The following is a 16,210-nucleotide window of genomic DNA, read 5'->3' as shown; positions in this document are numbered from 1 at the left end:
CTTATTTTTTCGATGCTTCCAAAATAGTGCTTTGTCTGAGCCTTGCTCATTATTTGTTTCTAAAACCTTTTAAACAACATATACAAATTAAAAATACAGCACACAAAGTAACTCAATTATAGTTGAAAATTAAATATATATTTTTCGGTTTTCTTTCTAATTTATTTTTTAGGCAATTGAATAAACTGTTACATGGAGAAAGATGGCAATATCGCTTTTAAAAACGAGCGTTACTTTCAAGATGTTCCAGTGTATAGAGTTGATTTTATCTTCAAATATACACTCAGTAACAATAATAAAATAAGTAAATAATATACTCAAATGTAAAATATGATGAATTCCGAGTTAAAGCTGAAATTTCTGCAACATTCAATTTTTCAAAAGATAACAAAAATCTTGAGTTGAATGCCACATTTCAAATGCATTTGAGATTTTCAATCATAGTTTGGTTAAAGAGAGAGTTGAATAGCATTTTGTGTTTTGACATTGTGGTGCACGAGGTGAACATAACCTCAAAGTAGAAGTTTGAATATCGAGCATACTTAACACATTTTTCAAAATTATGGCAGGATTGAATAAAAACAAATTTCCAGATTTGAAAAAAATGATAAAGGAGGAACCTGGTACACATGTACGATTACAATCATTGAAACTACCTCGTGAGTTAAATCTTGGAGCTCCTAAACAAACCAAAAAAGTATTTGTGCCCAATTTGAATGTAAAAAGAAATAAGGATAAAGCAAAAGAGTAAGTTCTCTACATTATGATAGTTTTAGAAAACCAACTATGAGTTTTTAGATTCAATAAGAAAGATGAAAGAGGCAAAGAGCGCGTTAAAGAAAAGAAAGAAAAGCATCGTGATAATTCCTCCAAATATGTTCAATCATCTGGAGTGTTTTCTGAAGGAGTGGGAAGTGATGTTCGCACAAATAGGTGGACAGGAAGCCGGAGCGATAAAGAAAATGACAATGCTCCAATTATATCCATGCCCACTATAAAAAAGAACTCGTTCCAGGTTTAATGTTTATATGAATCATATTTGAATATAATGATCCATAATTTGTATTTTTAGGTTGACAAGAAAACAGAAGATAATGTTTTCAATAAAATTACTGGCTGTGATGAAGAAAGTGATGATGAAAAACTGCCTTTTAAACCTATTTTTTGGCAAAATCAACTGAAAAAATCATGTGAGACATACAAAAATACATACAAATTTATTAACTGAAGTAATTAATAATTTTTTAGCCTTAATCAAGAATGAAAACTCAATTAAAGTTGAACAAAACAACTTATCTGAAAAAACACTAACACCTATTTTAAAAAAAAGTAAGTATTTCAAGTGCTGCTTCTTCAATACCACTCTTTTTATTGTTTTTTACAGTCAAACTGGAACCTGAACAATTATTATCAAATGAGTTTATCAAGGAAGAACATCTGAACACTGAGCATCCTTCAATGTCTTTATGGGCTGTAAGTACATTTATAAAATCTTGCAAAAAGTTCATATTGTAAGTGCTATATTAATACATTAGGTTTTAATAGTAATATATGAGAATTATCATTGAATAATGAAATAAGATGGACACAAATCAAAATAATTCTACTAAACTTAAATATATTGATGCACAATTGAAATTGATATCTCTGAATGTTTAGTTGAAGAATCCAAGAAGTGAATAACTTGAAATGAGAAATTGACAAATTTCTCATGAAATATATATTAGGGGACATCCATTAATTACATGAGCTCAGAATATTGAAGGGGGGTTCATCGAAATCTCACAAATCTTATTTAAACCCAGGGGGGATAATTGGAAATCAACAAAATAAAAAATATTATAGATATCAACGAAAAATTATTTTAAAACTTCATTTTGCCAGCTAAAATAAATCTCATGGCTGTTAAAATCATTCAGTTGAGAGTAATATAGCAGGTGATAAAACCATTGATACAATACCTAAAATTCCTCTTTTTATTTTGATCCCTAAATGTCCCTTTTTGCAAATTGGTCTATAAGTACCTTTTTTTTTAATTTTGCTTCAAAGATTGTATGATTTTTTTTATATATATACTCACTTAATGAAATTTAACATAAGTTGTATGATTGGAAATGAAAATTATCACATTTAACTACGTTTTTTCTGAAAAAACTCTCAGTGGTTACAATCGTCATTTACTCATTGTGTTATTACAAACATATGTGTGGATATCCTTGATACGGGTTGTATATAACAATATTAGACAATTTCAATCTGAAATAGAAATAAAGATCACCCTCATTGAAACCTGGAACTTGCTACTGCCCTCCCCAGTAATTTATTTCAGTGGGACACTTTCCTTCTATTTTTTGACACATTCAATTTTTTTCTGTCCACATATGAGGGAGTGAGTTAATCCTTTTACATAAATATTTGTGTACAGACTTTTTTTAATAGGTTTGTTTCCTTTTTTGACACAATCACGGTGGCTTTATTTCGATGGAACAATACTGTTTACCCATTATAATTAACTATCAGAATATTAAAAATTTTGCTTAAAATATCTTTAGCGTCCATCTCAGGTAAGGGGTGGGGAGGATCCAGGCAAATCTCACCTAAGCGCTAGGGGAGTCTAAACTAATTAAAAAATGGCTTATATAATTAATGGATTCCCCCTTATAATTTCTCACTTTTTTATGAAAACATTGTGTTTATTCCAGATGCCTCCATCATTCGCTGGGAAAGGATTGAGTGATGATCCAAATTGTAAAAAAATATTCGATTTTTGTCTTAGAGATATGCAAGAAGGACAGATAGGTAAAATTTTGGTCAGGAAATCTGGGAAGGTCGAAGTACACATAGGCAAAATGGCATATGAACTAGAACCAGAAGAATATATACCTTATAAAGAGGTAGGATTTCCCTTTTGTGTAATATAAAATTAAACTTTTTTTCCAACAATGCTATACTATAAGAACTTTTATTTAACATTTCTTTATTGACAATTTGACATCTAGTTATAAAGTTTTGATTTAGAAAACAATGTTCGCTAATGATCATGTGCTTCTTATCATATTTTATTGTGGTTCCTTACCTTGGATAATCTTTTGGCTTGAAATAATCGCAAATACATATAATTTTTAACTGGGTTATTCCATAAAAGCAACTAAAAACAGGGTTCTAAAACATGTGTTAGGAAATATTATTTATCATTATAGTAAACTTATAAGATTAGAAAGAAAATTTTAAGTTATCCAATGCTCAGGATTTCCTTAATCAAATATGAAAAGAAAAAAAACAGACTGTAACTTTTAATGATTTCATTTGATGTTTCAAATTCAATAGTCACATTACCGACTACAAATATTAAATTTTTAGTCATGTAGAGAGTTCATTATTAATACTGGAACGTTGGTTTCTATTTGATATAAATAGGAAGCAGGTGGAGGTAACATCATTGAAAAATGGATTACATTGGTATCAGTAGTTCCATACAGAATAAATTACAAAATCAGGCAAAATTTGACTTCTATAAAATGAGAAAAATAATGTTGAATGAAAAACTTTTGAATATCTAATAAATTTTATAATTAATATCTTAAATTTCATGTCTACATTGCCTATACTTTCAATATGTTATGTTCGTAATAAATAAATTGATCTAATTCCATTATAAATTTAAATTTTGACTGTATTCAGGTTCACTTCAAACATTTACCCTAATAAATTCAGTGTACCCATTGATTTTTATAACTGTTACATAAAAACACATATAATTTTTTGATTCATTTCCTACTTATATTTGAAACTATTTATAAAACATTTTAAATCAAAAAAGTATCTTTTCTAATGTAACGGGTTATCGATTTTATTCATCAATGTTATATCTTTCAAGAGCAATACAATCATTCCAAGGCTTCTGTAACTTCCCAATGCCGTTCTTGATGAAGGATTTGTCCTTTGCTTTAAGATAGGCTTCATATTCAGCAATTGCTTATTCATTTAAGCTGAATTTCTTACCGGCAAGCATTTGTTTGAGATCAGCAAATAGCCAGTAGTCACTGGGAAATAGATCTGAACTATATAGTGGATGAGGAAACATCATTGTCATCAACTTGTGAATCGGAACCTACTCGTGGTAAAACAGTTGTTTTTTCTTCGACATATGAGGGCGTTTTTCCTTGATTTTTACATTCAAACGATTCAACAACTCTATGTAGTATTCCCTATTGATTGTCTCTTCCTTTTGTAGATAGTTGATGAACAAAATTTCATGCGCACCCCAAAATACTGAAGCTATAACCTTTCCAGCTGATTGTTGTGCCTTTGGACGTGGTTCCCCCAGTGCAGTCCACTGCTCTTGAACATCAACACGTTGCCTTTGATCGACTGTGAGTTTACGCCTTCTGATATCTTTACGACCTCAGTTATCAAACGCAATTTCAATTTACGATTAAATATAACAAATTTGTGCACTTTTTTGATATTTTCTGGAGTAACCACCTCAATTGGACGACCAGAACGTTCACCATCATCAGTGCCTGAACGATCACATTTAAATTCAGCAAACTAATAACCATTAGTGGTTCTTTTCGATAGAGGTAGAGTCCGGATAACACTTTTGAAGCGATTGCTGAACTAGTACAGTATTCTTTATCATCAAGAAGTAATGATAAATTAACATACAAAATTATTTTGAAAATAACAAAAGTAGCTTCACTTCATTGGCTGTCCCTTTTTTCTGACTAATCAAAATTTTACACATAGTCTTTTAAATGTTGGTACTTCATTAACGTCATATGGATTTGACAATGGCAGCGCCATCTGCGTGTGAGTCATACGACTTCTTGAGTGATGTAATATAGGTCTCCTAATGACTCTGGAAAGGAAAGCTGTCTGTTGACTTGTTTTAATACAGTATTTGTTCAAGCATAAAGCTAAATATATGACTGTTTCTCATTATGTACCTTTAGAGCCATAGTATCAGCAAAATACACAATATGCTTTGATACAAAATAATATGTAGTATATGTAACGTGACCAATTATTCTTTGACTCAAAACGGGGCGTAGGTTTATTTAGGTCAAATATTATGTAGTCAATGAAAAAAAAAACACTTTTTCAAAAAATATAGGTACTTAAAACATTGAGTTATATTATCAGAAGAACAAATTAAACTCTTAGCACGTTGTTTTTATATTCACCTTAATATTAATAATATAGCTCTCGTATTTGGCTCCATTAAAAAAATAAAAACGTGGTTCTGTATACAAAATAGCAACATAATGTACCCATTTTGATTCCGCACTACACCAATACTAACATTCACACTGTCTAAAGCGCGTTTCGACAACCAAGTGATCGTCTTCAGGGATTGAAGTTATACTGTTTACCTTCAGTCTCTGAAGACGATGACTTGGTTGCCGAAACGCGCGTCAGACAGTGTAATTGTGAGTGTTGGTGAAGTGTAAACAGTGTGTTCAGTATGAATATCACCAACGGTTCCAGAAATTCCAATTTAGATATCATCAACTGTTGAAAACTGTACTTGAATTTGACTTGTCTTAATTGTCAGTAAAGGAATTTCAATATTCTATAATTATCTTTGTGTTCAGTCATTTATGACATGAAAAACTTATGTTTGGGTCATCATTTGTTTCGAATTTTTGCTTGATTTGCTCCAGGATGAATTAAAATTAAAAATATTAATATTCGTCTTTACAACTGAAATTTGTAACTGGGTTTTTTCAGATATCCACAATTTGTTCATAATAGAAAATACTCTTTCTACTGGATCATATGTGGCAACTGAACATAAAATTTATTCAATTAAAATAAAAAGTTTTCATGCTGAAGATTGTTGGCGTGAAAATGCTTAAATACTTCCACCCAACGGTTTTCGTGGAAACATTTAAATTATTTCCATTCTGTTACTTTTTGCTATGTAATGTAATAAGTAAACGATGAAATTCTTCAAAAACTTAAGTATCTTTATTACAGTCAATATATTGCTTCTCAATTCATACTTCCAGAGATTTTTGAATGTATTCTCTTGTGGGGATCTTTTTTAAATCTGCCCAATAAAATAACTCCCATTTCTTTGGTAAGAAAGCAAGTCCACTGCTCTAGATATTCACGGCGTGTTTTATAAAATTCTGTAACCGTCACAAACTCTTCATTGACATCAGTACCATTATATTTTAATTTTAACATTAATTGACGGACCATAAATGGAAGAAACTAATTGGTTTGTTTCTAAGTTAACTTAAATTAATTTATTGATTTCATTTGCAGCTTCAATTGCCATTACAGTCTCACCTTCAAGTTTCTAGACAGTTTAATGAAAACAATTCGGATGTGGGATTTTTAAAGAAGTTTTTTAGTAGAAGGAAACATTTTTCAATGCTCAAAAAGTAGCTTTTTAACACTGATATATTTTTAAAACCCTCTTCAAGGCAGGCATAATAGCAAGCCATCTGGTTTTACTATAACCGAGCATTTATTGATATTCCGTGTCATTTTCGGCACAAAACTTCTTTGGAGCTTTCATTTGAATCATGAAAATATAAAAAAAATGAATACCAATAGCACTTTCGTAATCTACGGGTAGCAAATCTGCAACAGATTTTATTGCATTTTGAATTACATGGGCCAATACCTATTAATTCTTTTTCCATAGATGATTGTAATTCTGTTATGTTTTTTATTTATTTACACTCTTTTTATTCGCATATTCGAGTGAATTTATAAACACTGTCTTTTACTAACTTAATTTATTTAAACACTAACACTAGACATAACTAACTTATATAATTTATTAACATTATTCGGTTACTTTTCTATTTCGTTCTTCTCACTATTACTATTTATTTTAAACTAAACTCATTCCGCTAAACAAACTCGTTTATATATCTAATAAGAAGTTCTCAAAAATTCTAGAAAATAAAGAAATAAAACATATATCAAACGAATTCCGCGGTATATCAAACGTATATCGCCGAATTTTCGAAATTGATTTTAGCCGGATGGGACCGGCTTCGTGGCCCATGTGGCGGACCCGTTCATAACAACACATTGTTAGTTCCTCGGGTAGCTCCACCTCCGAAATTGACATTTACATTATCCCCACAAAATGCCACGACTTTTGCTGTCGAAAACGGAACTATTTGCGTCCAACAGTTCGTTTCGGAGACACCGAAATCATTCAACGGATTATATTGATGGGATTTTCAAAATAAATATTCAAAACTCTATGATCTACTTCCTTTATCTTAGATAGAGAATTAGTTATATTCACACTGTTTATTACCAAGACATAAACACTTAACTAATTGTCTAGCTGAAATTATTTATTTAATTTTTAAAGTAATAACTGGAAAGTCAAACAAATATTTAATAAATTCATTTTTTTTTTCAGGATATTATTTCTTTGAATCATATGAATAAGGGTAAACCGAAAGCAGCTGTTTTAGGTAATGTGAAAAATCGATACTCCTTGATACCTCATTGGGATAGACTGCTGCCTTAATTCTGCCTTCTACTACTGCCTTTGGATTTTGTGATGCAAGATCTCTGAAATGTATTTGCGTTACTGAAATGTGATATGAATTTATACTGATGTTAAATAAAACCATTCCTGCTTTATCGATATTTATTTTTACTTAATAATTGAAATTATATGAACCTGTTTGTGCTCACTCAGTTTATTTAAAATATGCTAATATATACTTCAAACACTAGGTATAGGGATAGACATTATTTAGGAACTTGTCCACCTAGCGGGCGATAATGCCAATTATAACTTGTGAATATGATCGTTTCAAAAAATTTGAAGTTGTTTTGCCAAGTCTATAAATTAACATTTAACAAAGTTTCATAGGACATCACTCAATTTGGATAAAAACAGATATTGATCGCATTCAAGGGGCGAAACTGTTGTACAATTCTAGGAATCGTTCGGTGACACATACACATACACTACAAACTCAACACTATGGAGGGTAGAGGTAAGGAGGACTATCTCATATGGGGGTTTAACTTAAAAACTGTTCGCTTGTAGACGGTAAATTTGACCAGAATGGTGCGCCTGTCGGACGAGATATCATATGAACTTAGTTATTTTAGATAGAGTGAAGTATGTAGTGTTAGAAAATTTAATATTTCAAATGACTAGAGTCGTTAATTAAATATTAGTATACAAAATCTAAACTATTCACGTACTCCAAAATAATTTTGTAAATATAACCTAGAAAAGCTACTGTGGCATAACGCTGAATGTTAATTATTGTGAATTTGTAAGAATTTTTGTATTTCTTTCCTTCTCTATCCTTATTCTTAAATTTCTAGTGCTTCATTTAAAATTTACACTAACGCTATAGTAGCGCCTCCCTAACGTAAAGGATTTGATGGACACTTTCTGTAGCATAGGTTCTCTTTACCTCTATCCTCCATATTCAACACATTCTGGAGAGAACGCCATGTTTCAAACCTCAGTTGTAACCTTTCTTACTTTGGGGCCACATTAACGATAAATGCCATTAATTATCACGATAATGGACCTTAACCGTAGGTGTAGCCACGACTTAACGTGATAATTTAACAACGGCATTAACATTGCCGTTTGGCTTTAGGCAATAGCTCAAGTAGCGGTACATCTAAGAGGTTAACGCGGGAATTAATGCCATGAAGCAGCCATACTACGTATTGTAGGTGTGCGTCGTAAGCGCGACGGGATCGCACGTGTTTGTCTTTGAAATACATACTATGGAGGGGAGTAACGGGGAAATAATTGCATTTCTCGAGATTCTGCAAATAGAACCATGTTTGTGAGATACGAAACTACAAAGTTTCAACAATCGCGGAACGCAAAGTAGAGCTTGGCGACGAATAATGGAATTATTACCTTTTAAAACAACTATTGAAGAAATGAAAAATAATAAAAAAACCTTAATGGGTTATTATAGAACCCATTTGAACCATATATGTAAAACTCCTAAATGGACAGTTCTTATAGGAAAAAACGTCTTTACGTTACGGTGCCGACAATATTCATTTTCTCTCGTTCCAGATGCTTTATCTATACTGCGCATGCTTGAGAATGCGCAGAACCTCGGAGGATAGAGAAATCATTGCCATTTTGTTTTCCTTAGTCGGAACAGCTATAGAAACTATCCATATGTAAGTATTACATATATGACATAAATCGAAAACGGCTTGCTACCGCTAAGATGGGTGTGCTCTGTGAGTAGCGCTAAACGCTACGTCCACTGAATGCGACCATGGTGTAATAGAGACTATTACACCTTGAATGCGACTATTACCACAGAACATACCCATATATGTAATCTATATGGTCAGTTTCTACAAGTGGAAGCTGCTCCCACTAAGGAAGACATAATGGCAACGATTTGTCTATCCTCCGAGGTTCCAGCTCGGTTCTACGTATTCTCATGCATGCGCAGCCTGTACGAAGTATCTGGAACGAAAAAGAAAAAAGTATATTGTTGACACCTTAATAGTGGGGCATTCCTTCCCGTTTAAACTGTCCATATGGAAGTATTACATATATGCCCGTACCGTTAGGGTATATTCTGTGACCATTCCTAACGTTCACCACGCTCCTTGTCAAGAGGTGGTCGAAGTGAGCGTAGAAAGAATTAGCGCAGATAGCAACCATGAGAATCTACCTCATTATTTGATGCGATATGGGATATTATAAGTACTTTTGAAGCATCAATAAATATTTTACTATCGCCGCAGAAGATATTTTGATTTTACTTTAATGTAAATTAGTTAACCACTCCACTAAAAATTCAATAACTTACAAATTATAACATATCTTGTTAAAATTTTCGTTTTATTCTTTCTGTTTTGACATTACTTAATATTTATCTCAACGCTCAAAATGCCTCGTAAGCCATTCCACTTGGGTTTACGATTATTATAATGCTCTGGACCATCTCTGGACTAAGTGGAATGGGAAAGATCGTGGTCGTGAACGTGATTGGTTTAATAAATAGAGGAGTTAGGATGATACTAAACTTTACGATTCTATTTGAAGACTCCTAAACATATTGTTGCTTCCCACTTTTGAATATATGCATTTTTTATTATTCTACTTCCAAATATACATCAAACATTGGTCCTATCAACAGTTTGAAATGTTGGCTAAGAATAATTCATATTAAAGTATATAAAAATAGGATACACCTACCATACTCTGAACTAAGTATACCTTTGTTTTGTCAAAAATAAAGTGTTAATTCAAACCCACATTAATTTAGTAGCAACTTTCTAAAATAATTATTGGTTATATCTATTGTTTATAAAACATTGATATAATCACAACAATACCTTCTATAGTTTTAAACTATTTTACAGTTATCTTAACATTTAAATATGTGACATTATTTTGTCTGCCTTTTTTATTCTTTTTGCTTGCATCGAAAAACCGGTAATGCAACAAATTTTCAAACTGCAAACGGGTCGACGAACAACTTCAATTTAATATTTAAGAATGTTAAAAAAATTTATATGAAAAATCTATACTGCTTTGTACATGTGGATAATTAAAAAACATTTAATTGAATTACTACTGATGTATCTTTGTTACTGTTTTTTGAATATTGACATAATCGGTTGCATCGGTTGAAAACACTAAAAATAGTTCAATGACCTACACATATATTTAGTCAAGGACAATGTACCGAATTTCAGTTGTACGTAAACCACAAAATTAATTTCATATTACCCGCGGAATATATACTTTGACGTATCATCAGACGAAGTTTCTGACCAATCAAATTATCATCAACTGTAAAGCAGTGGCATATCTAGGTATAATATGAGAGGTGTTTAGTAAATGTATTATTTCAAAGAAAATAATTTTTAATCCGTTCTATAAAAGTTTATAGGAAAGTAGAACAAAACGTGACGTCCGAGAATAACTGGTTTTCGAAATTTTTCTTTTATCAAAACAACAAATTTATATTTATAAAGGAATTTTATTAGTTTATTAGTGTAATATATACATAATTTTGGTCCTCATCTTGATATATAATGAGAAAGTATGAGTTAATGTTTTGAGGCTTCTACTAAAAAATTTTAATTATGCACCGCATTCGAAATTTTATGGGTGAAATCATTCGACATATTATTCAATCTTACGGAGAATAAATAATTATGCATCCAAAATCTCAGGTCCTTTTTTGTATTTTTGTAAATATGAACACAGCTATGAAACATCAGTTTCTGTAAATGCAGAATCTAACCAAACTGGTTTATATCATAATAAATGTTCAAAACTAATCCCCTTTTTCACAAAGATACGACTCTGGTTTTCAACACAAGGAAACGAAAAGTGACGATAGGTATCGATGTGTCGATCGAAAGAAAGCGGCGCGAGCGCCCCCTCCGCTTTTCTGTTGTGTCCCCTACTACAAAACCTGTCAATTGTGGCTAGAATGGAAATATGGCTGTAAAGTAACCAATGACCCTTTGTTTCAATCGCAATGTTTTCGAATGAAAAGTACAATAAAAATAGTTGAAGGGCAAGAAATTAGTACAAATTTAGAATAGAAGAATGTGTGTGATATGAAAATTTGAAGTGTTTTGGTTTTGATGGTGTGGTGTGAATCAACGAGGGATACTCGAAGCAAGAGGGGTGAAATTTCGTGAATCGGAGAGTGGTGAAAATCAAGTCAAGTGGCGTGTTGCATCGAAGAAGCAATAATTGCATTGGCCGGTGAATGGATTTGTGGCCACGGTGCTTTTACGGATACGGGTGCTCGGGCTCGCTCTAATGGTTGGCCATCAACCTCTTGGAGAGTTAACATTGCCCTAGAGATGTCTAGTGCTGTTGTGGTAAATTCTGTGAAAATGCCGATGTCTAAAACACAGTTATTTCCTATTTCATCACATTCTTATATTCAAGAAGGCGGTGGAGGAAGTTTACCACCTTTAAACAAAGGTTCACTTAAAGAACAGAGCCCTCCTGCTGCCTCCACAGCTTCTTCAGCAAATTCCGCTGGTCTTCCAGAGCTATCAGTTGGGGGCACTTGTGTTCTCCAGTGTATGCAGTCCCATCTAACAAGAGGTGTATCTTTATCCCAAGTCAAGACTTCAGCTAATCCAGTTACAACAACAGAATGCAAACCTAAAACAATGGTCGCAACGCCAGAACAGGTTATGAAATTGTACATAAATAAACTAACACCTTATGAACATCATGAGATATTCAACTATCCTCAAGTATATTTTATTGGTGCCAATGCAAAGAAAAGGCCTGGTATTATTGGCAATCCAAATAACTGTGATTATGACAATGATCAAGGCTCCTATATACACATTCCCCATGACCATGTAGCCTATAGATATGAGGTTCTTAAAGTGATAGGCAAAGGCTCTTTTGGACAGGTGGTTAAGGCTTATGATCATAAAAATCATATGCATGTGGCACTAAAGATGGTGAGAAATGAAAAAAGATTTCATAGACAAGCACAAGAAGAAGTCCGTATTTTAGAACATTTGAGGAAACAAGATAAAGATAACACTATGAATATTATACACATGTTAGATTCATTCACATTCAGAAATCACATGTGCATTACATTTGAACTACTTTCTATCAATCTTTATGAACTTATCAAAAAGAACAAATTTCAAGGTTTTAGTTTGCAGCTTGTTAGAAAATTTAGCCATTCATTACTTCAATGTTTGGATGCTCTTAATAGGAATAAAATCATCCATTGCGATATGAAACCAGAAAATGTATTACTTAAACAACAGGGCAGAAGTGGTCTCAAGGTATTTATATATTCTATATTATTACTTTGTACCATACTTAGAATATAAGTTGGTAATCAATACCCAATATCAAAAATTATAATTAACAACAAAATTTTAAGAGCAACCCTGATTAATAAACATTTTGGTGTTATCAGCATTCTTGCAACCTTGATAAGAGATAAAAATGTGATGTAAGTTTGAGTAGGTATAATATATGTATCATTTTCCTTATTCATACATTATTGCATTAATTGCAATCAGTAGCTATATCAAATTCTTATTGAATAAAGTTTTTAGAATGATAGAAAACTCATAAAAATATATATAAATGGCTGGCATTAATTTTACAAGTATTTGATATACTGTTTGTTTGCAATTACAAATTGAATATATTTTTCTCTTAAGAAGAAGCTAAGATTACTTCTAACCATTTAATATCAGCAAATTATTTAAGTTCTGATTGCACAAATTATCAATATATATTTTATATCTTTAAAAGGTGGCTTGCCTCATGATATTATTACTAATTATTATAATCTCATTCCATTCATAAATTTATAATTTTAAATCAACTAAAAATATGTAATATGTAAATATTATCTCCTGTGGTTTTTTGCAGGAATTGCCATATATTTTCTAATTACATAGATAAGTACAAACATAGATAATTTTTGTTAGGAATTTCCAATTTTATTACACTTACAAAACTCAAATAAAAAAAAATTAGTTTCTGGAATTTTTCATAAGTCGTGTGACTAACTAAGAAAAACACTGGATGTCATGCTTGTTTTTGTCTATTGCCTCAAAATTGGCTTCAGCTTTAGCAATTGCTAAGGGTTAACATGTTAATGTGTAATATTATAAACTGTTAAAGGTTATAATTTGATGTGGTATTGAAATAGTTCAGATTATTTGCAAAATCTAATACTAAATTAGTAAAAGTAAATACTCATAAGAGATTTCAATTCAGAGATTTTCTTTCTCAAATAGTTTGTTTAATATACTTCCAGAGTTGTTAGCTATGTTAAGAATGTATATAAGAAAATTTATTATACTAATTTGAGCATTTTACACACAAAATTAATCTACTTTGAAGTTGACATAAATGACAGGTTTGAATACATAAATTGCTTTTTTGAATAAAAGTTCAGTAGATTTTAATGTGCAATAGCTTTTAATGCATTACAAAGGTAGTTTAATTAAAATTAATGATATGATACAAGATTTGTATGCTAAAAAATTTGTATCTGGTTAATATTTAGCCTATCCTTCAATCGTTACATAGAATCATGTGGAATATTTGTTTTGAGAAACTATAGGAAATTAGTATTAAAAAGGATAAGCAAGAATGCTTGAATTAAAAAATGACTAATAAATAATTTAAGATGCAACTTCTCAACATAATATAAAAATTTTTTATATGATCATCTCTATTCATTCAGCTGATATTTAAATGACATATTTATGTGGGCTATAAACTTATTCAAATAGTCTATTGTTAATAAATTTATCATTCAAAGATACTAAAATTTCTAAGGGTACCTATATTAAGTAAAATGATATAAGTAGCAACTAATTGAATTCAGTGGATAATAATTGATTCAATATAAAGTACAATAGTTTTACTTCATAATTTTGAAAAACAATGAACATGAATTAAAAGTATGTCATAACAGAAACAATTGCGTTTCTTATAGTGTCGCAATAATTCTAATGTAATATATAGGAGGAACACTATGTCATTGTCATCTTGAAGTTCGACATTTTTCGCATTGTAGGTAAACAGAACATATTGAAGTACTTTTAGACTAAGCTGTAAAATTAATCACCTGAAAACTTTCAAGCTGTGATTTATCATAACTTCAAACTTGATCCAATTAAAAAAAGGGTCATTAAATCATCCTCAGTATATCCCTGTACCATTGAATTCATTTTTTGTTGATCCATTTTAATCTAAAAGTCGACAATGAAGTAGCATTAACACTGATCTACAAAAATGCAATTTTACGGGAATAAACATTGTAAAATTTGTATTCTACATTGAATTATGGAATAATAATACTCTATACTATCTATTTCAAGGGAACTAAGATGCATTTTGTTAAAACTTGTATTTATACAAGATTAATGATTGTAAGGCAAACTAGGTGGTATATTATGGGTGCAAAAACATGTATTGGTATCAAAAAAATTCTTCTTTGAGTACAGTGAAAAGTTTAACATTCTTAGTCATAATACCTCCACTTATCCATTTGTAAATCTAAAATTATGTCCTAAACCAATCAACAATAACAAAAAAATGGTATTCAGACTTTAAAAATAAATATTTCAATCATCATGGGGCAAGTTTTCATAAAATGAATGACAATCTACTGGTAATACCAGTTAATAATTTTTGTAAATATTAGATTTTTCAGATGATATTAAGAATTTTTAGGAATGAAACTTGTAGAAAACCTCTTGTGCGAGATCTCTTCATTCTTCATCCAATTTTTTTTTAACTTGATGGTAGAAACTATACTAGTAGGTACTGTCCATTAGAAAGAAGTTTCTGTTTTGATTCGTACAACCATTTAAAAAATTACATCTAGTTTCTTTTCAAGTAATTAATAACAAATCATGCAAAAGTTCTTGAAGTCAAATTGTACCTGTAGTTTGGAGATATTGGCAGTGAGGAAATGAAAAATTAAATTTCTACTGTTCAGATAGAATATAATGGTAGAATAGTTTCTGTAGAAAATAGGCTCTAATTTGGAAGATATTTATATTTCTCTTTTTTGTGTTTTTATTCAGACAATCACATAGGTGTTTTCACCAGCTCAATCAAAAATGGCGTTTATGTCTAACTACATTAGAACCCGAAATTCGCAACAATGTTAGTTAGGGGGTACTGGTACTTCATCATCGATTTACAAGCAATAATAATTTCGTCAGTGTATACAAGTGTTAGATGTTGTAACCAAATTCCTTTGTAATGATAATGCGAACATTGTATGTCATTTTTCTGCATCGACATCAGGGCACTTATATCCAATAAATCAAGTTAATTGTCATTTAATATAACTTCTCTTTAGAAGTTATATATTTTCCAGAATAGATAAATGAGTATTTAAACATTCTATAGATTTTCACTGATACTTTTATTTTGGACCTAGTAGTGATCCAATCTTTGGTTTATGAAAATCTAATATATTTATTACATCACTCAATTAGTCATATACCGTATATGAAGTACCAACTTTCAAAATCAAAAGGCTATGTGTGGAAGTTCATGACCTTTTGATTAGTCAGAAAAAAATGACAGCCATTTAAGTGAAGCTACTTTATTTTCGAAACAATGGATTCCAACAATTTCGTGTGTTTATTTATCATTGCTTCTTGATGAAAAAATACTGTACTAGTTCAGCAATCGCTTCAAAAGTGTTATCCAGACTCTGTTCCA

The 16,210-nt window shown here is 31.0% G+C and overlaps 2 protein-coding genes across 2 annotated transcripts in view; both read left to right on the top strand.

Moving 5' to 3' along the window:
• The first annotated feature begins 248 nt into the window (after window positions 1-248).
• LOC130897077 (DNA-directed RNA polymerase III subunit RPC4-like) lies at window positions 249-7,630 on the top strand. The gene is made up of 7 exons (XM_057805654.1): window positions 249-747; window positions 799-1,015; window positions 1,073-1,190; window positions 1,249-1,329; window positions 1,385-1,473; window positions 2,703-2,894; window positions 7,400-7,630. Exons 1-7 carry the CDS (start codon window positions 563-565, stop codon window positions 7,508-7,510), a joined length of 993 nt encoding a protein of 330 aa, XP_057661637.1. The 5' UTR covers window positions 249-562; the 3' UTR covers window positions 7,511-7,630.
• Window positions 7,631-11,396: 3,766 nt separating this feature from the next.
• LOC130897070 (dual specificity tyrosine-phosphorylation-regulated kinase 2) overlaps window positions 11,397-16,210 on the top strand; it is a 31,126-nt gene continuing 26,312 nt past the window's right edge. Inside the window, exon 1 of the mRNA XM_057805640.1 lies at window positions 11,397-12,786. Within this exon, the coding sequence (XP_057661623.1) occupies window positions 11,827-12,786 (960 nt within the window). The 5' untranslated portion in view covers window positions 11,397-11,826. The remainder of the gene's footprint in view (window positions 12,787-16,210) is intronic.

Source organism: Diorhabda carinulata, chromosome 1 (genome assembly GCF_026250575.1).
Source record: "Diorhabda carinulata isolate Delta chromosome 1, icDioCari1.1, whole genome shotgun sequence".
NCBI classification, from domain to species: Eukaryota; Metazoa; Arthropoda; class Insecta; order Coleoptera; family Chrysomelidae; genus Diorhabda; species Diorhabda carinulata.
Note: the sequence above shows the minus strand (reverse complement) of the source record. Positions and strands in the feature narration are given on the sequence as shown.

Excerpts from the sequence above, each read along its gene's own strand:
- LOC130897077 (XM_057805654.1), top strand. The coding sequence starts at position 563 with ATGGCAGGATTGAATAAAAACAAATTTCCAGATTTGAAAAAAATGATA. Across the intron at positions 1,016-1,072 it reads TAAAAAAGAACTCGTTCCAG|GTTGACAAGAAAACAGAAGA; the intron begins GTTTAATGTTTA and ends TTGTATTTTTAG. Across the intron at positions 1,191-1,248 it reads AAATCAACTGAAAAAATCAT|CCTTAATCAAGAATGAAAAC; the intron begins GTGAGACATACA and ends ATAATTTTTTAG.